At 42.4% G+C, this 25,683-nt stretch overlaps 2 protein-coding genes across 2 annotated transcripts in view; one reads left to right on the top strand and one right to left on the bottom strand.

The window, feature by feature from the left end:
* The window catches only part of CDK13 (cyclin dependent kinase 13), a 44,254-nt gene extending 30,590 nt beyond the window's left edge, over positions 1-13,664 (top strand). The window contains exons 8-14 of the mRNA XM_056857357.1: positions 3,186-3,287; positions 3,381-3,458; positions 6,411-6,527; positions 7,672-7,803; positions 8,940-9,139; positions 10,481-11,041; positions 11,695-13,664. Coding sequence (XP_056713335.1) covers positions 3,186-3,287; positions 3,381-3,458; positions 6,411-6,527; positions 7,672-7,803; positions 8,940-9,139; positions 10,481-11,041; positions 11,695-12,545 — 2,041 coding nt within the window. The 3' untranslated portion in view covers positions 12,546-13,664. The remainder of the gene's footprint in view (positions 1-3,185; positions 3,288-3,380; positions 3,459-6,410; positions 6,528-7,671; positions 7,804-8,939; positions 9,140-10,480; positions 11,042-11,694) is intronic.
* Positions 13,665-21,399: 7,735 nt separating this feature from the next.
* Positions 21,400-24,891, bottom strand: MPLKIP (M-phase specific PLK1 interacting protein). Its single transcript, XM_056857813.1, has 2 exons — positions 24,541-24,891; positions 21,400-21,635 (listed from the first exon to the last, which is right to left on the bottom strand). Exons 1-2 carry the CDS (start codon positions 24,889-24,891, stop codon positions 21,432-21,434), a joined length of 555 nt encoding a protein of 184 aa, XP_056713791.1. The 3' UTR covers positions 21,400-21,431.
* Between the last annotated feature and the right edge of the window lie 792 nt (positions 24,892-25,683).

Here is a 25,683-nt window from a genome sequence, read left to right as displayed (position 1 = left end):
CACCCGGATGAAATATCTACACACCTGCAGACCAGGACGCACCTCGTTCCATTGGACGAAAGACCAGGAAGTTGATGACGCTCACTCTGCCAACAACTCGTTCACCAACACTCCGTCAGTGCTGATGGATCCGTAGTTCTCAAGTTTCCGCTCGTTTGGCGGTCCAGTTACCATTTAACCCTCCGGGGTCATTTAGGTTCACTGTTCAATGTTTTTAAACACTCCTGTTTCCTTCCTTACATGTGTACTGTTCTCAGTCTTGTTTAGCAGTTCTCTAGGAGCTAGGCAAGCCAGTAACTGAGGATAGTGGGCGGTCTTTCCACCAAGGAGACAGGAAGTTCTGTTTGGTCCTGCCTCCTGGGAGCAGCGGGAAAACACCCAATGATAAGATGCCCTTCGCCTCGGAAGAGAAAGAACCTTCACGGTGAGTACCAAGGCTTCCTTCTCTACCTTTAAGGAGTCTCAAAGGGGTTTACAATCACCTTCCCTTCCCCTCCCCACAATAGGCACTTTGTGAGGTACAGTGAAGGGAAAAAAGTATTTGATCCCCTGCTGAATTTGCCCATTTGCCCTCTGACGAAGAAATGAACAGTCCGTAATTTTAATGGTAGGTTTATTGTAGCTGTGAGAGACAGAATAACAACAGGAAAACCCCCAGAAACCCAGAAGACAAAAGTCAGAGATTGATGTGTATTATAATGAGTGAAATAAGTATTTGATCCCTTATCAGCCAGATTAGGGTAAGGGTTAGGGTTCTGCTGTCAACAGAAGCAATCAATCCATCAGATTCCAAACTAGCCACCATGACCAAGACCAAAGAGCTGTCCAAGAATGTCAGGGACAAGATTGTAGACCTGCACAAGGCTGGACTGGGCTACAAGACTATTGCCAAGCAGCTTGGTGAGAAGGTGACAACCCTAACTGTCAACCTCCTTCGGTCTGGGGCTCCCTGCAAGATCTCATCTTGTGGAGTTACAATGATCATGAGAACGGTGATGAAGCAGCCCAGAACTACACGGGGGGAACTTGTCAATGATCTCAGGGCAGCTGGGACCATAGTCACCATGAAAACAGTTGGTAACACACTACGCCGTGAAGGACTGAGATCTTGCAGAGCCCTCAAGGTCCCCTTGCTCAAGACAGCACATGTACAGGCCCGTCTGCAGTTTGCCAATGCACATCTGAATGACCCAGAGGAGAACTGGGTGAAAGTGTTGTGGTCAGATGAGACCAAAATTGAGCTTTTTGCCATCAACTCAACTCACCGTGTTTGGAGGAGGAGGAACGCTGCCTACGACCCCAAGAACACCATCCCCACCATCCAACATGGATGGGGACATATTATGCTTTGGGGGTGTTTTTCTGCTAAGGGGACAGGACACCTTCACCGCATCGAAGGGACGATGGACGGGACCATGTATTGTCAAATCTTGGGTGAGCACCTCCTTCCCTCAGCCAGGGCATTGAAAATGGGTCGAGGATGGGTATTCCAGCATGACAATGACCCAAAACACACGGCCAAGGCAACAAAGGAGTGGCTCAAGAAGAAGCACATTAAGGTCCTGGAGTGGCCTAGCCAGTCTCCAGACCTTAATCCCATTGAAAATCTGTGGAGGGAGCTGAAGGTTCGAGTAGCTACACATCAGCCTCGAAATCTTACTGACTTGGAGAGGATCTGCAAAGAGGAGTGGGGCAAAATACCTCCTGAGATGTGTGCAAACCTGGTGGCCACCTACAAGAAACGTCTGACCTCTGTAATTGCCAACAAGGGTTTTGCTACCAAGTACTAAGTCATCTTTTGCAAAGGGATCAAATACTTATTTCACTCATTATAATGCACATCAATCTCTGACTTTTGTCTTCTGGGTTTCTGGGGTTTTTCCTGTTGTTATTCTGTCTCTCTCAACTACAATAGACCTACCGTTAAAATTATGGACTGGTCATTTCTTCGTCAGAGGGCAAACGGGCAAATTCAGCAGGGGATCAAATACTTTTTCCCCTCACTGTAGGTGGGGTTGAGAGAGTTCAGAGAGAACTGTAACTAGCCTAAAGTCACCCAGCTGGCTTAATGTGTAGGAGTGGGGAAACCATTCAGGTTCACCAGATTAAAGCCCGCCACTCATGTGGAGGAGTGGGGAATCAAACCCGGTTCTCCAGATCAGAGTCCCTCTCTTTCCTTTCCTTTTATCCCTTAGAAGCTCCTTGATCAATTGATCTTGAGCAGCATATATCTAGTGTTGGAGGGATATAAGGACTGAAACAAATCTTGCCACTGACAGTGTAGCCTTGGGGTCCCTATCATTTAGTAAAAAAGGCATTATGTCAGTCACAGAGGCATTGGATTTGTATATTAAAAGGGGGGAAATATAGTGCGATCGAAGTTCCTCGTAAAAGTGGCATTCCAAAAGGGCATGGGGAGTCCCTCTCTTAACCACTATACCATGCTGGCTCTGATGAGCTGTGATATATTCTGCCATTCTTGTGAGTGGCACAAGTCATTAACAGGTTATATCTGGAATTTGTTCGTTTTGCAGCCAATAGTAAGTTTAAAATAAGTTTTATAGTTCTTAACTGTATGTTGTAACAGTCATATTCTCTCTGCTGTCCCACCACAGACAGTAATCCTCTCCAGCAGTTTTATATGTTTCATCAATAATCAGTGTGAGGAACTGAATATTTGTTTCAATCTAGCCAGCATTTATATGCCACTAACAGTATTCTAAAATGGTATCTCTCATTCATAGCAGTAGCATGGACAGGATCCCATTAAGAAATCTCTGTTCGTTTCCTGTAGGTGTATATCATTATTCAAATACAAGCAACAGGTCCTACCAAATGATGTCTGAAAATTCCAGTCAAAAGCAACTTCAAGATGTTGTGGTCCCGGCCCTGTTCAGAATAGGCTTCTGTGTCCTCCGTTTGAGATGTTTAAGGATTAAGGCCTGTGTTACGGGAGGAAACTGCAAGGATGATAAACCAGTTGCAATTTTATGCTTTCAATTCCAAAAGGCGGATCATGGGAGAAAACCCATGGTCCTAGTGGAGAGTGTATCCATTCGCATGCTGCCCCAGTCATCCTCTGACTGGGGTCAGGAGCCCTGTGTGATATTGTTTCACTTCTGTGATACTTTGAACCCTGCAGTAATTCTGTCTGGGAGAAAATTCAGCTTTGTTTTCTTTTCCAGTCGACCCTATACCAACAAAGTTATCACATTATGGTACCGTCCTCCTGAACTGTTGCTTGGAGAGGAACGATACACTCCTGCAATTGATGTCTGGAGCTGCGGGTAAGACTTTTGATTCGAAGAGGAGGCTGTGAAACAAAGTAAGCTGTGTAAGAGCAAGCTCTGATGATGAAACGGCTGCATATTCTTTTCCAGGTGCATACTAGGAGAACTGTTCACTAAAAAGCCAATATTTCAAGCAAATCAGGAACTTGCTCAGCTGGAACTGATAAGGTCAGTTGTGTTGCCTAATTGATTCTCTGAAAAGCTTCCATTTTAAGCAAATAGTCACCAACTTTTTATCCCATGGTGCTTTTGAGAGGACTGAAGGTTGGCGTTTTTGAGAACTGGAGACTGAATTCCTGTGAAGTCCCTCAATGCAGTTAGTGGAGCCAGCTTGCTTTGTATCTTGAAGTCATTTTATAGTGAGGGGAATATGCCCTATACATGCCCTTCATCATAGAATCATAGAGTTGGAAGGGGCCATACAGGCCATCTAGTCCAACTCCCTGCTTAATGCAGGATCAGCCTAGAGCATCCCTGACAAGTGTTTGTCCAGCCTCTGCTTAAAGACTGCCAGTGAGTGGGAGCTCACCACCTCTCTAGGTAGCTGATTCCACTGTCAAACAACTTACTGTAAAAAAAATTACCCAAATATCCAGCCAGTACCTTTCTGCCCTCAATTTAAACCCATTATTGTGAGTCCTATCCTCTGCTGCCAACAGGAACAGCTCCCTGCCCTCCTCTTAGTGACAGCCTTTCAGATATTTAAAGAGAGCAATCATGTCCCCCCTAAACCTCCTCCAGACTAAACATTCCCAACTCCCTCAGCCTTTCCTCATAGGGCTTTATCTTCAGGCCCCTGTTCATCCTTGTCGCTCTCCTCTGCACCTGCTCGATTCTGTCCACATTCTTTTTGAAGTGAAGCCCCCAGAACTGCACACAGTACTCTAGGTGCAGCCTGACCAATGCTGTGTACAGCAGAACAATGACATCTTGAGATTTTGATGTTATGCCTCTGTTGATGCACCCCAAGATTGCATTAGGGTTTTTTTAATCACTGCATTACACTGGCTGCTCGTATTTAACTTAAGGTCCACCCATACCCCAAGATCTTGCTCATACACACTGCTACCCAGAAGTGTATCCCCCATCCAGTATGCATGTCCCTCATTTGTGTTATCCAGATGTAGAACTCGGCATTTATCCATGCTGAATTGCACCTTGTTCACAGCCGCCCACTTTTCCAGTGTGTTCAGATCTCGTTGAATTCCATCATCTCTAGCCTAGAAAGTATATAGCGGATGCATGCAGATAATACAAACATACCAGCAGATAATGTTTCAAAATAAGGAAACTCTTACAGACAGAGGCTGCTCTTTATGTTACTGGTCTTGGGCTTCTTGTACAGAAGAACGGATAATTTTCCCCTCACAGAACAATAAATGTGTTGTAAGAGAGACCCATTACAATTTTTCAAGCTTAAGTGTAGTAGTTTTTTGCATTTTAGCAGCAGTGACTTCTCTTTCAACAACAGTTTGCATTAGGCCTCTCTCCAGGTTGCATGAAATCTGAATCTAGGCTCAAGGGCAATGTTTGTATTAAAAAATATTCTGGAAAATTCACATTGGTGTGTAAGAGGGCAATTTCCCTGTTGCTTCTTTAGGTAAAGGTAGCCCCTGTGCAAGCACCAGGTCATTACTGACCCATGGGGTATGGTCACATCATGATGTTACTCAGCAGACTCTGTCTAGGGGTGGCTTGCCGTTGCCTTCCCCAGTCATCTACGCTTTGCCCTCAGCAAGCTTCTTTAGAGTGAATTAAAATCAGAATGTACTAATTTTAGTTATAACCATTAGATGGCAGCAGAGTATTAAAAACGTATTGGTTTTTCTGTGTGAGTTGTCTGGCTCAAAACAGCTTATTCCCCTCCCCCCCAATTAAAAACAGAAAGTGTCTACACTATTAGCCAGCATTGATTTTAATAATTTAATTAATGTGTCAGTAGGTACCTAAACCACCTTAAATGTTTACTGTAGTTATATTAATTTTAGTGCATCTCTTTAGTGCCAAAAAAAGAAACCAAGTTAGAGAAGAATGGGAAGACTTGAGCTTTCAGTTTATCTCAATGTAGGTTTCCTTTGGTACAGTAGATCGGCCTGTTGCTCTTTAGGTCTTTTCTTCTTCTAGCTCAAAAGGCATCATAGATTAAAGAAGGTTTAGATCAGATTGTATTAAAATATCTGTTTACACTGATTGAAACCTGCTCCCTTGGACATAATGCTTACTGGTGATGGCTTCCAACTTGGAAGGCTTTAAGAGGGCAGTTCATGGAGGATAGGGCTATTCATGGCTACTAGTCAAAATGAATACCAGTCATGATGCATACCTATTCTCTACAGTATTAGAGGAGCATGCCTATTATATTAGGTGCTGTGGAACACAGGCAGGATGCTGCTGCAGTCTTCTTGTTTGTGGGCTTCCTGGAGGCACCTGGTTGGCCACTGTGTGAACAGATTATTGGACTTTATGGGTCTTGGTCTGATCCAGCATGGCTTTTCCTTATGTTCTTATGTTCAGCATGCCTAGTGTTAAATACAGAGTAAGAAAACCACACGTAGAAGCACCGTCATATTCTCAGTGTGTTACTAGAACTATGCAGAACTCTGAGTTTAGCAGAAAACCTCGATGTAGATGATTACTCTCTATGGGAAACAATCACCTGATTGCCACTTTGATCTTTTGGGCTTTGTCAAGTTCTCCTTTCCTTCAGCATGTTCAGATTTTAAATCAGAAGAAAAGATGCTTCTCACTTGGATGTCAGTCTTATCAGGCCAAAATCAAAATCGATTCCTGCTCACTGGATAGTCCTGTCATCTTAATTGGGTCTTTGTTTTACGTTTCTCCCCTAATCACCTTGCCTATGATTACCCTGAATTAAATTAAGGGACACAGTAATCATTAAATGTTTGTTTGAATCTTAAGCCTTTGGGATTCCCTGAACTATCAAATCAGGCAAATCCAACATTAATGGAAAGTGACACTTTCTCTGTTTTTATGAGGCCACCCACCAAAACTGTTGCACTGTTGCTGGTTTGACAAGTCTGTTATGTTTTTGAGCTAATGCTATCTGGTGTCTGTTTAGCTGCATACATTCATTGATTGACTTTGGTGTTTTTCATACAGCCGCATCTGTGGGAGTCCCTGTCCTGCAGTATGGCCTGATGTGATAAAATTGGCATATTTCAACACCATGAAACCAAAGAAGCAGTACCGTCGACGGCTGAGAGAAGAATTTGCTTTGTAAGGAGGGAGCTATTTAATTTGTGGTGTTTGTTCTGTTTGGGGCTTTATTCCCAAGGTTGACTCCTGGATCCCATGTGAAAATGTGGCTCATAATGTTCTGTTGGTGTATCTGCAGATAACAAGGTTCATGGTTGGGCATGTATCCCTTAATGTATGTTGTCTGTTTTCTCCTAAAGACAGGCATCCTAAATGATGTCACAGGCCCTTCTTGCATGACTCAAATCAAAAACGTTCTACTTTTATTCAGTTGTTTTGAGACTGCCTTCTGAAGCAATGTTACAGTGTATAGGCCAGGGCTGCTGGGGTTGCTTCTCACACAGCTGTCTTTGAAGCCAGGCCTTCAGCCACTGCATGAGAGCGCTTGACCAGCCTACAGGTAACCTGCGCTCAAGCAAGGCTAGCTAGTTTAGATGAGATGCTGGGCTCTTGGATGGCCACAACTGCCAATTTTTGGACCTTAGCCTGGCATGTCTGGGAGGAGGTTGGCCTACAACTGCCTCCCTGATGTTCTGTGTGTGCTGGAGCATTCAGACGCATCAGCCTTTATGTGGAGTCTGATTGATGTAGTCTGGAGGAAGCTTTGTTACGTTTTCTACTGGTTGTGCAAAGATGGCCATATTTTATTTTTAACTTGGTTTTCCAAACATAACTCGTAACACTGGAATTTGCTATCATTTTTTAACTTGGTTTATGCTTATGTGGAGATGGGAATATCGAGTCTCTTGAGCATATCTTTTTTGATTGTAAGATCTATAGTCATATTAGGGAAACTCTGATTACCCCCATAATTTCCCGCCATCCCGGTAAAAATAGGACTCTTCTCTAAGTTATGCTAGCAGATAAGAATAGAGGTCACTTTCAAAGTCGCCAAGTTTGGATGGATAGCCTATTAGTCTAGGAAAATTTGGTTAAGCCATATATAGGCTATTTAGTTATAATTTTTATAAAGATATTGTATAATTCTGTGAATTTTATAATTTTAAAATGTTTCTTTGATACTGGAAGTCTGAATTATTATATGGATTGTATTTTATAGGTCTTAGACTGCATTAAATAAATAAAAGGGTGTTGATAATACATAAAAACAAGTTTAAAAATACAGCATGTCTTCATGGCTTCACTTTCTTCATCCTCTTGACAGTATCCCATCAGCTGCCCTTGACCTCTTTGATTACATGCTCGCTCTGGACCCCAGCAAGCGCTGCACAGCTGAACAGGCTCTTCAGTGTGAATTTCTTCGAGACGTGGACCCTTCCAAGATGCCTCCACCAGAGTAAGTATCCTCTCTTGAGTTCCTCCATTACAAAAGGTTGCAATGCCTTGCCAGCACAGCTGATCAGTGGAACCTCAGTGTGTTATATAGCTGCTGGGCAAGTATATTGGTTAACTTCCTAACATTCCTTCTAAGTTTAATGGTCCTTATGCCAGTAAAGAGGGTAGTCCCATAACATATAGAAAAGAAACACATCTCAAATTGCAGGAAGAATTCACCCTGATTTTAATGTTAGTGCACTAGCAAATAAATGTTAGGCGGAGGTATACAGGTAACGGTGCTAGGAAAGGGTCCAGTCATGCTAGTGTAAAATTATAATATGATACTTACAGTTTTGCAGATAGGAAAAGATGCTTAGTAACTTGAGTGTATGTCTCAAATACTTGTGGATGTTCTGATGCAGCTTGCTGAATATAATGTATGCAAAGTCTGTGCTTGCTCATTAAAGCGTGGTGCTAATGGGATTCTTGTTTTAAAGGCTGCCTAGCCTAGTATCAAAATATTATAGCTTCAGTGCACATTTGAAATAGGTCCAGTAGCACAGCTGACAAACAAAATATCACTGGCACTGCTTGTTACACAACTTTACTGTCCCATAAGTTTCTCTTCAGAGCGTCCTTCTTGGCACCTGAGCATCTTTGTAAACAAATTAAGGACTCATTCTTAGTTGTAAGGTGAGAATGTACCTCAAAATGTTTTTCCTGCATGTTATGGAGAGAATTAAGTGAAAAAGATGGTACATGTGCCATACAAGGCTCTCTTCTGCAAGATAATTTTCATTGTCTGAGGTAATGTAATGTATCCCAATGCAAAGAGAGAACTGGCAAAATCATGGAATGTTGATCAGAGGGATCACGTGATTTTGGATTATCAAATAAAGAGACTAAGGATCAGCAGAGGTTGCCACTGGTACCCCCTAGACTGTTGGCTCTGTTTGAAGGTGGAATGTCTTCCCTGTTGCAGTTCCAATTTCTGTAGTGGCAATAATGCCAGAAAGTTGCAATCTTTTAACGAAGAGAAAGATAGTAGAAGTCAAGTGCTGTAAACTCGAGAGTGCATTTTTGTTTTGGTCATGGAGTTTAGCCAAATCCAGGATATTATGGAACTCTGTGGAATAATAAATGTTTTCATTACAGCCTCCCATTGTGGCAGGATTGTCATGAGTTGTGGAGTAAGAAGCGCAGAAGGCAGAAGCAGATGGGTATGACCGATGATGCCACTAAAATCCCAAGAAAGGATTTGTCCTTAGGCATGGACGACAGCAGAACCAACACCCCTCAGGGCATGCAGACCTCTTCTCAGCTGAAAATGCCAGGCAATTCTAACATGGCACTTGGTCAGTAGTTCTCATTTTTCTTAATTGCATACTCCATTGCCAAGTATATTTCTGGGATTATGATTTAGTTTGGCTTTCTTGGGGGTAAGTAAATACAGTCTGTTAGCTGCACTGTATGTATGTATGATACTGCTATGTGTGGGCATATTCCATTAAATTCAGATGCTTTTTTTTTTAAGGACTGGCACATTTGTGAAGATCAAATCTGCTTATCCCCAGATATTTTTGTGACTTTGTCCAGTGTAAATAAATTACTGCTGCTGGGTCTGAGTCACTATTAAGTTTTTGTTGTTCAATCATAACTGCACCTATGTGCCTTGGAGCTGAAAATGTTGTCCTTATCTTTATCAATAATGTAGTATTCACAAAAGATTTACTGGAAAAAAATCTTGTATGTTTTGCTGCTTTTTCCAGCTTTGAAACTTACCCTAATTTCAGAAATGTACAGCTTATTAATTGTTTAGCCACAAAAATGTTACTCTAATCAATCATTTTGCTGAGAATTGTGTTGGAGCTTCTGTCAGGCACGGTTCTGTTTTGCGAGGAGAAATAAAAGGGCTGCACCAGTCACAGGAGGTAAAAAATAAGGCCAAGGCCAATGGTGCAAAATAGGTAAAAATATATTGTATTACTCAGATAGAAATTTCTTATGTGTTTCTCCCAAGAGGTGAAACTTATACTCTACTTTGAAGGACCACTGCGAAAACTTCAGATTCCCCTAAGAAGCCTCTTGGGCGAAACGCATTGGAAATTTCTATCTGAGTAATAAAAAATATTTTTACCTATTTTGCACCATGGTTCTGTTTTGACCAGAGTTTTAACTGGTTTCAGATAATTTTCAGTACTTTTAACTGGGTACACTTTTGTTTCAAATGTCTTGGGTATCCACGTTTTCTTCTCATTAAAAATTTATTTTCATTTAGAATATGCAAGCGACCACTTAGAAACCTCTGCTGCTTTCATACCTGGCTTTTCCGTTCCAAAAGCCATTTCTTTTTTAGTACTTGAGGTTAGGAATGTGTGCTTGGCAGATGGTTACCCCTAGACCAGAAAATATTAGAGGAGGTTTTCTAAGTATTAAAGTTATAATCCATTTGAATGTGGTGGTCCTTTTTAATCTGTGGACCTACATAGGTATAATTAATTTCCATAGTATTGGGTCATTTTGCTCAGTTATATGTAAAGACCTTTTTCCAAGCGCAGTTTGCAAAAATACTTTTCTCCTATTGCCAAAAGTGTCTGTGTGTGCTAGTAAGGCAATCAAGGCACCTCAAGGTAAGTTAAGTGTTTGCTTTGAGCCTTAAGTAGGAGCATACTAAACACTTCTTTGTTTGCCTTTAGCGAAAGGAGGCAGCGGACAGCCACTAAATCAAAATGAAGTAGCTCTTCTCCTAAACCTGCTTCAGTCTAAAACCAGTGTTAACATGGCACAGTTTGCTCAAGTACTGAACATTAAGGTGAATCCGGAGGCCGAGCAACAGCTGAATAAAATAAGCCTTCCGGTTGGCATTTTGGAAGGAGGAGAAAAACAGCCGGAACAACAGCAGCCACAGCCGGCCCCCCAGCCTCCTTCCCCAGAGCAGGAGCCTGTAAAACCACCTCCGGCCCCTCCGCCTCCCACGCAACCCACTCCACTGGCCCAAGCAAAGGTTGACACCGAGGTCACGCAGGCAGCCGTGCAGAGTGCCTTTGCGGTTTTGTTATCTCAGTTATTAAAGTCTCAGCAAGCCAAGCAAAAAGAAAATGCGCTGGAAGAAAAAGAGAATGGGTCAGGAAACGAAATGGCATTACATCCCAGGCAGCCTCCAGAGCCAAGTACACCTGCATCGGCCAACTGGGAAATTGCGGAATCTCCAGCATCCATTTATCCCCATCTTATCAAATCATTATACGGATGTGCAGGTATGATGGTCTTTAGTGCTGGAAAATTTGCACGACTTGAGAATTTCTTTCCTTTTTGTTTCTGCTGCTGCTTTTAAAGCTAGATGCACCTAATGGTGTAAGCTTGACAAGCTAGGGCTAAGATCCAAGTAGCTAATTAAGGCCAGCTCTCACAGAGGGATTTTTAAAATTTTTTGAACCCCGTGTTATATCGCGAGCCAATTTGGAGAGTGTCCCCACTTTCACAAAATGCTTGGAAGGCAGCACAGGTGGCCAAAACAAACACTCTTCCCCAATCTATATTGAAAGAAACCTTAGGCATGGGGGTCTAGTTGAACACACTATCAGATCTCAGCCATATTGTATAATTTCTTATTGTTCTAGTCAAATAGCATGCATATTCTGATGAATGGCAGGGTGTCCAAATATTTGCAAAGAACAAGGCCTTGGAAAGAGATACCTAATTTTAATTTTGGGAAACGTTTTGGGTGCAGCTTTCCCTGCTACAGTAATTTGAGAAGATTGTTATCACTGGTACTGCCAATAATGTACGACAGGCTACCCCAATTACGTATCCGCGAGGTTGATCATCATGGCCACTGTTATGACGTAGTGTTTGTAGTCTGACTTCCTGGTTACACCTCTCACTCTGATGCCTTTTAAAATTCCTGTAGGACAAGATGAGTTAGTCAGGCAGCCTGAGATGAGGCCTCAAACACCAGAAGAACGGCCTCGTATCTTGCCCCCAGACCAGCGACCCCCTGAGCCACCAGAACCCCCGCCTGTCACGGAAGAAGACCTTGATTATCGGACAGCAAACCAACATTTGTCTGCTGTTAGTGGCTCTTCAGGGATGGATCCTCACGCTGGAGTAAAAGCAGCTCTTCTACAGCTGCTGGCTCATCATCAGGCTCAAACAACAACTGAGGAGCCAGCATCCTCTACTGTGGATTTCCAACCAAGAGACTCCTTTATGGCAGCTCCAGACTACAAGGATAGCTTTGTATCGTCTACGTTCTCTTCTGCGCACTACAGTAGTAGTGATGGAATAGGAAGTGGATCGTCTGGGGCACTCGAAAGGGGGAATTTTGTTGGAAACTCAGAGGTTCAACCCTTGGAGAACTACAACACCGCTTCATCTCACTCTAGTGGTGGCCCTCCACCTCCTGCCTTCTCGGAACCGTTTCATAGCTCAGTAACTGGTTATGGAGACATTTACCTCAACACTGGTCCCATGCTATTTAGTGGTGATAAGGACCATAGATTTGAATATAGCCATGGCCCTATCGCAGTTCTGGGTAACAGTGGCGACAATTCTGCCGGGTCAGAAAGTACTCATTCTTTGTCCGCAAAGATGCAGAACTATAGCTATGGAAGTAATTTACAAGAGCCCCCTGGCAGTGTCAGCCACCTGCATGGACAAACTTGGACTTCTCCCGTCCAAGGGCCTGGCTATTCACAAGGATATAGGGGACATATCGGCACACCGACAGTCAGAGGTCGAGGCAGAGGGTTGCCCTATTGAGCGTCTGTTTTGTTTTTCTCCCCCTTCCCCCTCAGGCACATCGTTTTTACCTGGAAAGACTTTGCAGCTGTGATTTCAAAGCAGCATCCAGCAGACTTGAATAATGTTAATTCAACAGCTTTATTTTTATGTGGGAAAGGGTCTTGCGTACAATAGGAAACTTGCTTACAATTCATGCTGTTCGGAGAAACCGGATAATTGATTGTACATCTTTGCAAATTCTAGCTATAAATTTTATATTTTGGCAGTTTTAAGTCAATGCTAAATTTAGGGACATCAGCTTTTTATGGCACTCTTGTCAGTTCTGAACTATGCACACAACTTGTGCTTTTTTTTGTAAGTTTGGACCAACTTTTATGTAAAGATTTTACAACAATCAAAGCAGGGCACTGATTTATTTGGTATTTCTTTTTACAAAACTACCTTTACTCAAAAAAAAAAAAAGTCACTGTCAGTCTTTGCACTGCTTTCAGTGTTATCTGTGGAAGGTGTTCTTTGTGCTCATTTCAGACAATAAAACACAGTCTCTCTTGATACAACAGTTTTATATATATATTGGCATTGATTTGATTTACTTCAAAAGTCGGTCATTCATCTAGTGAATTATCCTGTCCATCTTCCCAGTGTTTGTATAGAAACTGTTTTACTTGAATGGTAAGTGCCTTAACAATGTAAGCTTAAGGTCTGAAAAACATTTCATTAAATTAAAAAAAAAAGCTGTTTAAAAGGTACTTTGTAGTTTAATACAAAGATGTAATATTTACACTTCGTTGATAGTAATATATGGACGGGATAGATGGCATTTTTATGGATTCTCACATGCCGCTGTTTTAGGTGAGTCCAGTTAAGAAACACTTAGCTTTCTCTTTCCTCAAATGACCTTCCCTTACTAAATCGACAATGGTGGACAATAAAGAAAGGTAGGTTTCCTTAAATTTTCTGTATGAGCTTGTTCAAATTACTTTACCAAATAAAATTTAGTGTCCTGTTTTATTCAGTCTTATTATTTAAAAACGAGCAGCATTTTGTTACACATCAAGTTACAATAACTAGTTTTGTGTTTGAAAACTGCTATTTTCCAAATAATGTAACTAAAGTTACATAACCAGCATCTATTGGAACAGAAGCAAAAACAGCAGTTAAATTTTTGGAAACTGGGACTGTGCCAACCAATTCTGTATTAAATTATTCCTCTGATAACTTGCAACTTGATTTGGATGTTTTGGAACAATTCCATCATATGTTCAACCTTAAAAGCAAAAATGGTCCCGGAAAGTATCACTGTGGCTCTAAAGATAATGCTCTCCGGCATTATAAACTTGTTTTGTGAGAATGTCTTGCGTGCAGAGTTTAGGGCACTGGGTATGTTTTCCATGTACTGAAATGTTTTTAAATGCCCATATTGGAAAAAGTTTCCCAACTGATTATCCAGTTGACAAGCTAGTGCATATGTAGCTATTTTTAAAACATGTAACGTTTCTATTAACTAAATCACAACTGTAGTCTTGTTGGCGGTGACTTGACTCTTACAAAAGCGAGCCTAACATTGTCTGCTTTAAATTCTTCACTCTGATTCCAGTGAATATTGCCTTGTAGGGTATCAGTTCTGTTGAAGCTTCCCTGTAAATGACATTATGTCATCCTCAGTATCATTTAGAGAATCCTGACAAAATAAAAGCCGCTGAACTGGAAGAAAATGTTATCTGAACAGCTTGTGTTGGCATTTCATATCTTTTGTTTTGTAATCTTCCTGTGTAAAATACAGTTAAGACACACTTGAGAGAGCAACATCAACTTGTAGCTCTTTGCTAAAATTAAAACTTAAAAAAAAAATCAGGGGAAAAAACAAAGAATATGGCCTGCATCCAAAGCGTGTGCTTCTATCCTGCAGCTCTCCTGGCTTTTTTTGGAATGCAGTTTTGTGCTGCACTGGAGGCGCCTTCAGATGGTTTCCTGACCTATGGTGAGTTGGCCTGAGGTACAAAGGCTGGTGGGATGGGGCATTTCAGAGTACATGCAAATCCTCTGCTTTTAGTTTTTTGACTCCTTCAATTGTAGAACATGCAGAGTCAAAAGGGAATTCTATATCCAGCGGCTGAACCAAGCAGTTTTACTCTTAAAGGGCTATATAAAGAGTCCAAGGGTCTTCTAAGTGGTGATATCAGGTCTTTTGAATGTTCTTTCTCAGATCTGAAGGAGACTCAGCAAGGTTACCTCTGAATTCAGCAGCATAGATGGAGAGTGATGCTCTTGGTCCTTATTATTGTTGGAATTAAGAGTAATGGCCTCACTGTTAAAACAAACCAGCTATTGAAACGTCTTTTCATACAGTGATTCTGAAAACCTCTGCTTCAAAATCTGGTCTAATGCATACTTTAATGTCCTTAGAAGTGTCTTTCAGAAAGCAGGTAAGTGAAATGGTAAGTATTCTAGATGTCCATGAGCACCTTAAATATATTAGTTAGAATTAAACCCTTTAGCTGTGAAATTAATTTGAACTCAAGAATGTAAGTTTGCAACAGCTTGGAAAAACACATTGCTGACATGCAAATTAGGGTCTGTTATGGCTGTGTGCTCTTCCTGTCAATGCGGGTTTCACAGTGGGGTTTTGATAGTTATAAATCTGCTGATAAGACCTGAAGTTGCTTCATCCCTTCATCGGGTTGGATTCACTAGCTCTCTTCCAAGTAAGAAATCTGTTGGGAGAATAAGCTCGGTCCACTGTTAAAACTCAGCAGAAGGGAACACTCTGGATCTAATCCATAGTCAATTAAAGCCATGAAGCGATACTAATTATTTATAGTTCCAATACTTAACCCAAGACTCAGAGTAATACAATTAAGAAATTGTTTACATCTCTGCTAGTCAAACACTTGACCCAGACTCAAGTCTCTCTGCAGCTTGCTTTGAACAGAGCTTCAATGGCTGCTTTGTCCATTTCAAAATCTTTTTGGCTCAGGATCTTTATTATAAAGGCTATATTGCTAGCAGTAATAAGATGCTATATATAACATCAGCCAAAGAAAATTAAAACTAACATGGGGGAAACTGAACAAGATGGTTTTTATATATATGCCAATGCTTTAAACTAGTGTGTATCTTTTAAAAAGCAGATGTTACATTCTTATGAATGCAAGTTTCACATGTATCCTCCCTTCAATAGATGCAAAAGTCTGAATTGGGAAATTGTTCTTGTCTCAATGCAAAGACTAGCTTTCTTGTTGAAACACTAGATGCGGGTTGGTGACAGAAGCTATTTGTAGGCAGTCACTGAATCTGGCTTAATACGACACCAGCATAGCTCATTTTTTTGCAAAACTGACTTTGAAGTTTTGACTGTATAGATGTAATGAGCGTACTGGTATATAAAATATTGTAAGGACTTAAAACCTTTTAGCATAGTTTCCCCTTAATTGGAGACACTAAAAGAAGTTAATATTTTTAAGCAAGGTCTTGCATGTTTTATAATGACTGTAAACTATTTGAACCTTTATTAATGAATCACAACCTTTTTTTGTGTCACAATTGCAGGTAATCAAAGAAGGCAATCCAACAAGGCAAGTTTTAGTGGAAATGTGCATCGTAGAATGGGAGATTTCTGTATGTGCACAGCCCCCCCCCCAAGTCTTTCATTTCTAAAGTGATATATATATATATACACACACAGTGCAATCCTCAGCAGAGTTACTTCAGTGGGTTTAGTCTGGAGTAACTGCAAAGGGTAAGACTTGACCAACATAGGCTTGTGGAAGTTTTTTGGATTTCTTTCAGATCCCCTATCCCAAATGGGACTGCTACCATTTTAATACTACCTGGATGGTAATATTAATATGGATATTAAACTAGAGTAATGTTGTCTACAGGCCCAAAGTATTTTAAGTAAACAATCTTGTCATCTTGAATTACAGAAGCATCATATTGAAGCCTGCACATTCTCCCTGGCGAATAATGCACAGAGAAATGGCTCAAAAATGTTGTCCTCCTTGGTCATTAGTAAATGGTACCCCTAGAGTGGACTCACTGTTTTCTTTTTGTTAAAGACACCTGGGGCATGAAACTCAAAATTATGTTTTGCCATGGTGGTACTATTTTGTCCCAACCTATGTAACGTAGGGTAACAGAAGTCCTTTAAATTCTTGTAAAACAGCTAATCCAGGGAAGCATTAAAGTATTGGAGTTAGCTGTCCAAACAATTTGGCAACACTGGAAAACATTTACCTTACGCTTAACAGACACGCTTACTTGAGGAAGACAAACAATCCCTCAAATACCAAAGAAGGTAGTCATGATTAATTTTGAAACAGGTATGAAAATTGCAACAGATGCTGCGTTCTCCCATTACAAGTAGATATTGTTTGATATTTTACTACCCCCAAACACACTGGAATTTGGCTTAGGATAGTAAACATACCTTTAATGCAATCTGTTATAATTTTTCACACTTCTGTTTAAAAGCCCTTTAAACCAGCAACTACCGTATATACCCGTGTATAAGCCGAGGTGCCTAATTTCTCCCCAAAAATGGGGAAAAATTAGGCACCCCCGTATAAGCCGAGGGTCGGCTTATAACCCCTCCCCCTCCCCCCCCGCAAACTTACCTGGGCTCCCAGCAGCAAGTGGCGCGGGTCTGGCGGTGGCAGCGGCGCGGCCCAGCGGGGGCAGCCTCCCTGCAGTTGCAGGGGGCCTCCCCGGCCGGCGAGAAGCGGTGGCCCGGTGCGGCCGGGGGCAGCCTCCCTGCAGCCGCAGGGGGCCTCCCCGGCCGGCGAGAAGCGGCTGCGCGGCCCGGCGCAGCCTCCCTGCAGCTGCAGGAGGCCGCCCCAGGCCGGTCTCGGCAACAGGAAGCGGCGCGGGCCCAGCAGCGGCGGCGACAGTAAGTTCCCCCCTCCCTCCTCCCCTACCCTACCGTATTGACCCGTGTATAAGCCGAGTTCGGCTTTTTCAGCCCTTTTTTGGGGCTGAAAAACTCGGCTTATACGCGAGTATATACGGTATTCTTCCATTTATTTTTATTCAAGTATATGTCTTGTACAGTAGTAGAAAATTGGTTTAGATAATAGTGGGATGTTGTGCAGATGTCCTCAATCTTAGCATGAATAACTTAAGTTTCTGCAATCTGAAAGGTAGGAAAAAATAAAATCTGTTTCTATTCAGATAGGTCCTATTATGTGTGTAACAGCATATATAGATATCAAGTTGAACTTTATAACACTGAAATTGGGGAACTCTTCAATAGTGTCTCATGCACATTATAGTGGACAAAATTAGTGTGGGTATGCAGCATACAAAAGAACTAATCTGATGCCGAATATTGTGCTAGAAGTCCTCAATAACACATTCTTGGAGAATAAAACTTTTGTCTGATAAAAACATTTCATTAATCCCCAGCAAATATTTGATTTTTTTTTTCAGTGCTCCCCCAAATTTCCAATTTTTCTGTCAGGAAAACCAAAGTTGTGTTTTTCCAGAGCCTTCATATAGCCATAACAGACTCTGCAGGAATTTATTTCTTAAAAGCATTTATTAGATGCCTTTCTCCCTTGCAGAATTCAAGGCAGCTTACGATATTAATAAAACATCATAAAATTGCATCGTTGACAGATTACAGCATGCAGTGTTTAATACTGTGCAAGAAAACAAGCAGTTTGGTGTAAGAATATATAGCTGTTTACAGTTTGTCAAATCTGTTTAGGCATGGGCTAACCAAACTGCATAAAACAACAGGAATACAATTGCTATTTTAATGAAATACAAAAGTATGTTACCCATTTTTGCTAGCTTTCTGAAGAGTATTTCCTTTAAGAGGAAGTTCACTTCTCTTTCAAGACATAAGCATCTTGACCAGCTGTCTCAAGTTAATTATGTTAGCTGTCAAATATATTCTTGACCAGCTGTCTCAAGTTAATTATGTTAGCTGTCAAATATATTAATTCTGCTAGTATTATGAAAGAACTATGCCCCAAATAAGCTAAATGTATACAATGATGGTTTGATACCTAAGAATGACCTTGATGTTTTGCCAGGCAAGATTACCGTCATCTTCTCTTGTAGTTGGCCTTGAGCATGCTTGAGGGTCAATAACTGCGTTTTAGGCAACAGAAATGTCAGTCTGCCTTGATGAGACAAAGCAGCTTTAACACCATGATCTAAACCACCTTGGTCCAAATCAAGCTCCCCATTTTTCTGTTCTTAATTGTATAAATTTTGAGCAAGCTCAGTTGTCCTTTTTGCATCATTAATTACATCTGTTCAGGTCCACCCACTGCTTTTTGGTGTTCCCTCTGACCCTGCAAGGATACTAAGTAAGATCACTTGGGGAGGGGGCATGGCTCAGTGGTAGAGCATCTGCTTGGCATGCAGAAGCTCCCAGGTTCAATCCCTAGCATCTCGTTAAAGGGACTAGGTGATGTGAAAGACCTGGCTGAGGCCCTGGGGAGCCACTGCTGGTCTGAGTAGACAATACTGACTTTGATGGACCAAGGGTCTGATTCAGTATAAGGCTTCTTCATGTGTTCACTTGCTTGAAGGCCAAGGATGAAATCCCATTCAGCATAGCAAGACTTATTTCTAAGGAAGTGATACATAGCCAACTGGTTGTGCTCTATGGGAGGGCGAGAAGGTTTAAATCCCACCAGCTGCATAAGTTGCTTCAACATGGAGACTCACCACACATTTTCAGCAGCAGAGGGAAAGAGAAAGCATGCAACTTTCCACAACAACTAAAGTGCTTGACCAGACAGAAATAAATTGCTTGGCTCATGCTGACTTAATGGCAAGAGAAAAGTAGTGTGCATTACTTGCCACTGATCAAAACACACAATGCTTTAATCCCAACATCTTAATTTTTCTCTCCCATCCGCTGGAAACTTTTTATAACAGAAATCTGACACAGCTGCACCCTGTTTGGTTTCCCCCAAGGAACAGCAAACAGTAACTGCACTGATATCTACCACATAAAACTGAAATGGAGAAGCCATGAATTTCACAATGGAGGCTATGATAGAATCACACATGGTTACTGGTTGTATTTCAACAATTCCATTCGCAGGCTTCAGGTTACTTTGTAAATGCACACGTTTTAACAAACAATTTTGGCATTTATAGGTGAGCTACTGAAAGATGTGAGGAACACATCTGTCTCTGATACTCAAACATGACCCACACACTTCCTTTCCTGGTAAATATATTTAATTCGTTCATTAGATTTAAATCAATACGTCTCTGTATGTTCTACATTCTTGCTGGTGTGTCCACAGTAGTTTCATATATAGGATATATATAAAACAAGCCCAGAAGTTATAATTACAGGGTGGCAGCTGCCAAATAAATTGTTTTTACAAAGCGTTAAAAGTTTTCCATTTGACAGCCTTGTTTGCAGTGCCATCTTAAAGCAGAATTACACCCTTCTACGCTCAGCGTCTTCAATGGACTTAGGTGTAACTGCTTAGGATGATACTGTTAAGTATTGCAAACAAATGGGTTGTTCGTGAAGTGAGCAGGCCAGGAAGGCCCCAAGCTTTTGTGCCCTCTTCCTCCTCCTCTTGCAAGCTGTGCCAAAATCGAGGACTGCCTGGGTTGACTGTTGTGCTAGTTGACAAGCTGCTATTTGTTCCCTGCCTGCAAATCAGGATTCTGAATAAGGAGTATACTCTGGCAACCAACAAACTGCTAATTGTTGTGCCATCCAAATGTGGCAGTTCAACTTGTGGTTGGTTCTGATCAAAGAAGCCTTCGTTCTTTGCGTGCAAAGGAACTGGGAGGGAGGAGTGCGAGCCTGAAGGCTGGTTATCCTCATGAGCCAACTGGTTTCTGACATCTAGATATTGCCAATGTTTCACAGGAGCAGAGTCTTAATTTCTTGAGGGTCAACAAGCCATTACAAAACTTTTGTGATTTCTGTAAATTAAACTTGAAGTAAATGACATCATTCCCATTAACTTACTTTCCTGAGAATCTCAATACACCTCAAATGAAGCTTCTAAAAAAATTATATGGACATATATTAACCCTTTTGAGCAATTATCTCAGCTGATATTTTTGACTGACAGATAGAGTTTTGCAGACATTTCATTTTTAATAGCTTTGTCCAAACAAAAGCTGTCATTTAGGAAACCTATGAAGTTATTAAATTCAGCCAGGCAAAATGTATACTGATTTACCACCAGGTTTAAATAATTCTAAAACTTAACATTTTTTTTAATCCATGGATAATTGGATACAGGTTGAACTTAACTGTTTGTACAAATGCAGTATCCTGTTGTAAATTAACAAGTTATTTCTAAATACAACTTTGAAATACAAATATATACTATTGTAAACCTTTCCAAAGAGAATACATTTGCCAAGACTGCTAAAATTATTTAACACTAGAATGTTCAAGGCTGTATAAAAATGTTTACCCTAACCTACAAGTGTTTACAGAAAACACAATTTCATTTGTATTACTTGAAGCATGGCTTAACAAAAAAATAGTAAAATATTTGCACATACTACAAAACGTTTGTTTTATTTCAAAGCTGCCTTTGTTCTAAAAAATGCTGAAACATAAAAGGATACTCTTTCCTAAAGAAGTTAACAATAATAAACATATTGTACAATCTGGCACAGAAGAGGTAAATATTAGAAACAGTCACAAATGAATTTGCTGGTGACCAAAGAATATTTTGTTCTTCACAGCTGGAAGGCCCCTTCCACACAGCCAGGAGCATTAAGATATCTCTTTACTCCTTTCTTCGCACTTATAAAAATACACAATGCAGTAAAAAAATGGTAAGATAAAAGAACAGGGAGTTCAAATAAAAGCATTGCCTATGTCCTTGATTACTTGTCATCGAATATGAAGATTTTTGTCAGTTTCTCACAGCGGGTGTTATTTCACTTCTAGAAATGTTAACTGAAATACCTCCCCTTTTTACCAGTGTATGTGGTTTGCTCCCTGCCAAATTGCTGATTAACATCAGTGACAGATACTGGCACTAGGCCAGCCCACGGGTCCTCAAGCATTGAAGGTTTGTAATAGCTTTCCACATCATTAGATACTCTTTTCTCTCTGCCACGTGGTGTACCAAATGGAGTTGATGTCCTGGGTGATCCCTTTGGGGAAAGAAAGCCATAAGGCAAAAGAAAATAGATAATTAAAAATGTAAGTTTTTATCCTTAGTGTTCAGGATCATCTAGATCATGTGAAATCATACACCATTTTTTCCTCTTTTGAAAGGTTTACTTTCTATAAGCTAGTCACAAGCTTTCCCTGTGAAGTCATGTCGGTTGCACAAGTATTGTGCTTTTTATTTATCGTAGTAAATAAAAATACTACAACAGGTGCCTTTAAAAAGTGGAAAGGGCTAGATTTGGGCATTTGCCCAGCAGTTTCTGACTGGCTGTGCAGATTAAAAAGGTTTTTGGTTAAACAGCTTCTGCCTGAAATATTGAAGAGGTACTATTAGAGTTATATATAACCTTGCTCCCTGACATTTTGTGGCTGGCTTTGTCTCCTGCAGCAGCTATTTAGTAACTGCGCTCACTGCCCTGGGTCAGAATACCAAAGGTGCCCACAGGCTCAAAAGGTCGGGGACCCCTGTACTAAAACTAACATGTTCAAAGCAGGCCTGTGCTAAAGCAAGTATGGGTTATGTACAGCTGCATCTTTCAGCCTTCCAAAACAAAATGACTGGTGTCCAAAAATCCACAAGTGTTAGCTTGCGGTATGCATCTGAAATTCTACAGCTTCTGTTCCCAGGTGCAACTCATGACAGAGTCTGAGATTGCTTGCAGTGGTACCTCAGTTTTTGGAGGTGCAAGCATCTGCAGAAAAAAAAACCCTGGAAACACTAACCCACTGAACCTTAAAGCACATGACACTAAGGGTAAACCTGGCTTGTGAAAAGCTGCTCACCTGGCTGACCAACTAAGAGCTGCCACTAACAACTTCCCATTCTTCTTCCTAGTCTTAGAAACCTATGAGATTATTCACTTCCTGGAAGAGGGAAAATGCATAGGCCTGAACCCTGCCTCCAGAAAACCATTTTATGTTAAACAAGGCTGCATACTGAAGACTAGGTTTTACTGAGCTAGAAGCCCAGCCAGTTATCTGCTGTGTTTGTCATCTTTCCCAGCTGAGAAACATAGCATGTAATTGCTGGGGCTTGCTAGCTCACTAGCCTTGAGAGGAGGGGCCCCTGAATTTTCCCAGGGCTTCATGCTGCTGTCTTCCCCAGCCCCAGCATTTCATTCATGTTCCCAAATACAAGGTGAGTGCTGAAAACCAGAAGCAACCCCATCTGGCTCTCTTCTTATGGCTAAAAGAACCCGATCAATCCAGAGGCTGCCATCCCACTCAAGGAGAGCAACTGCAGCCCTGCCTGGCTCTCTCAGGGTCTTGAACCTTAACCTAGGAAGGGATAGCAAAGTCAGGTAGAGCAGGGTATGCATAACTACCCTCTGTAGGTCCCTGCTCATAATCTTGTGTATGTGTGTAAAGTGTTGTCAAGTCGCAGCCGACTTATGGCGACCCCTTTTGGGGTTTTCAATAAACCTTTAATGGCAATAAACCTTTTGGGGTTTTCATGGCAAGAGACTAACAGGTGGTTTGCCAGTGCCTTCCTTTGCACAGCAACCCTAGTATACCTTGGTGGTCTCCCATCCAAATACTAACCAGGGGTGACCCTGCTTAGCTTCTGAGATCTGACGAGATCAGGCTAGCCTGGGCCATCCAGGTCAGGGCCATATTATAGTAGACATACCTAAAAAGTGAGGCAGAGATTAAGTCCGAGGGCAAGTGTTCAGGTGGTCATTAAAATCAAGCCAAATAGATGTTATCACTATCATCCACATAATTCTTTACCATGACAACAACTTCAGCTAAAATACCAAAAAAGACTGAACATTCCACTCCCCAATTAAGTAATCCATGTAAGTTTAAAGCTTGTTCATATTTTAATGTCACCTGAATAAAGCACAGAATTAGCAAAAGCAACCTCCTTAGCTGCTGTATGAAGCCAGTCTACCTTTGACTCAGTGAGTATTTTAAGCAAACCTCATTTTCAAATGGAAAACTGCTTAGTATTCTTTAAACTCCTGCAAAGGTCAGTTATGCCATTTCATTTCAGATGTAAACAGCCAAAGAAATGTTACAACCAGGTTTCTTACTAATGGACCACCCAGTCCAACATATACTATTTCTAATATGGAAAGTCGCACGCCACAGAGAAGCCAACAAACAGGAATCACAGACAGCAAGAGCCATCTTGGAGCAGGTCTACCCAGGATCCTACTGAGTTCTATCTACTAGAGTTTAGGAAAAGACTGAAGAGACAGATGAGCAACTGCTCAGGGAACGCAGCAGTTTCACCTCTGTAATAGCCTCTTAATGTAGAGGGAAAACATTTTCTTGGTGAGTCATTATTTCTGTGACTAATTGGTTAGTTACAGTAGTAGAAAAGAGCAAGAGTCCAGTAGCACCTTGAAGACTAACAAAAATATTTTCTGGCAGGGTATCAGCTTTCGAGAGCCACAGCTCACTGCTGTGGCTCACGAAAGCTCCTACCCTGCCAGAAAATATTTTTTTTGTTAGTCTTCAAGGTGCTCCTGGATTCTTGCTCTTTTCTACTACTGCAGAAGTGAGCTGTGGCTCACGAAAGCTCCTACCCTGCCAGAAAATATTTTTTTTGTTAGTCTTCAAGGTGCTCCTGGACTCTTGCTCTTTTCTACTACTGCAGAAGTGAGCTGTGGCTCACGAAAGCTCCTACCCTGCCAGAAAATATTATTTTTGTTAGTGTTTAAGGTGGTACTGGACTCTTGCTCTTTTCTACTACTGCAGACAAATACGGCGACCCACTGTGGTTAGTTACAGGCAGTAGCTGGGTTAACTCTCGAAAGATGATACCCTGAAACTCCACGGGCTTTACTTGCGAGCAAACAGACAAGAGTACCCGGGGGGGGGGTGGCGTCACCTCTCCTTTCCTCGCCTGCTTCCAGCCCGCCCCCCGCCCTCCAATACCTGGCTGTATCTCTGGTAGCCGCCCGCGTGGGGCTGCTTGTAGGGCCGCGCCTGGTGGGCGGCTCCGCCGGGGGACCAGCCGCCGCCGTAGGGCGCCGAGTATGCGGGGCTGGCGCTGTGGGGCCTGCGCGGCGTGTGTGCCGCCGCCGGCGGGCCTCCGAGCCACTCGCCGCCTTGCTGGCAGTTGGCGGGGCTGTCGTAGGGCCGCGAGCGGGGTCCGTAGGGCGGCGTGTGGCGGGGGCTCCGGTAGGCCTGCGGAGAGGACGGCGGAGCGCCCCCGGGGGGAGGGCTCCGGAACCCGCCGCCGGCCACAGACGGAGGCGTCGGGGGGCGGAAGCCCTGGCGGTACATGGCGGCGGCGGCGGCAACGACAACCGTCGCGGTTCCACGACGGACCTCCTGAGGACGGGAAGGCCGCAAGGGATTGTGGGCGGCGACGCGCACGGAAAATCCCTTCCGCCCTGCGCGCCTGACGCGACGTCACAAACGCGCGTGGAACGTTCCGGGGTAAAGACGTTCCGGGCAGTCGGGCGGAAAGGGAAAGGGGGGACGCTCCGTGGGTGTCTGTTCTGGCGACGGGCCGGTGAGGAGGGAGGCTCGGCCTTGGGGTTGCCGCTCTCTGGAGGCACATTTGCCCCATCCAAATCCTCATCCGACTCCATCCAACTCATCCCCCATCCAACTCCGAAATGAGCCCCCCATGCAGAGTTCTGAGAATTCAGATGGGGAAAATGTGCTTCCTTTGAAATGGGGTGTTGGAGGAGAGGGTGACGGATACCATGGACGGCCAAAAAAACAACAAATCAGTGGGTTCTAGATCAAATCAGGCCTGAACTGACCCTAGAAGCTAAAATGACTAAACTGAGGCTGTCGTACTTTGGTCACATTACGAGAAGACAAGAGTCACTGGAAAAGACAATCATGCTAGGAAAAGTTGAGGGCAGCAGGAAAAGAGGAAGACCCAACAAGAGATGGATTGACTCTATAAAGGAAGCCACAGCCCTCAGTTTGCAAGATCTGAGCAAGGCTGTTAAGGATAGGACATTTTGGAGGACTTTCAATCATCGGGTCGCCATGAGTCGGAAGCGACTTGACGGCACTGAACACACAACAGGCCATTTATTCATGGAAGGTTTTGCATTG

This window comes from Euleptes europaea, chromosome 11 (genome assembly GCF_029931775.1).
Source record: "Euleptes europaea isolate rEulEur1 chromosome 11, rEulEur1.hap1, whole genome shotgun sequence".
Taxonomy (NCBI): Eukaryota; Metazoa; Chordata; class Lepidosauria; order Squamata; family Sphaerodactylidae; genus Euleptes; species Euleptes europaea.
Note: the sequence above shows the minus strand (reverse complement) of the source record. Positions and strands in the feature narration are given on the sequence as shown.

Bases quoted from the DNA above. Each gene is read 5' to 3' on its own strand.
- MPLKIP (XM_056857813.1), bottom strand. From the start codon at position 24,891: ATGTACCGCCAGGGCTTCCGCCCCCCGACGCCTCCGTCTGTGGCCGGC. The intron at 21,636-24,540 runs GTATTGGAGGGC...CTTTCCCCAAAG, and splicing joins GCTACCAGAGATACAGCCAG to GGATCACCCAGGACATCAAC.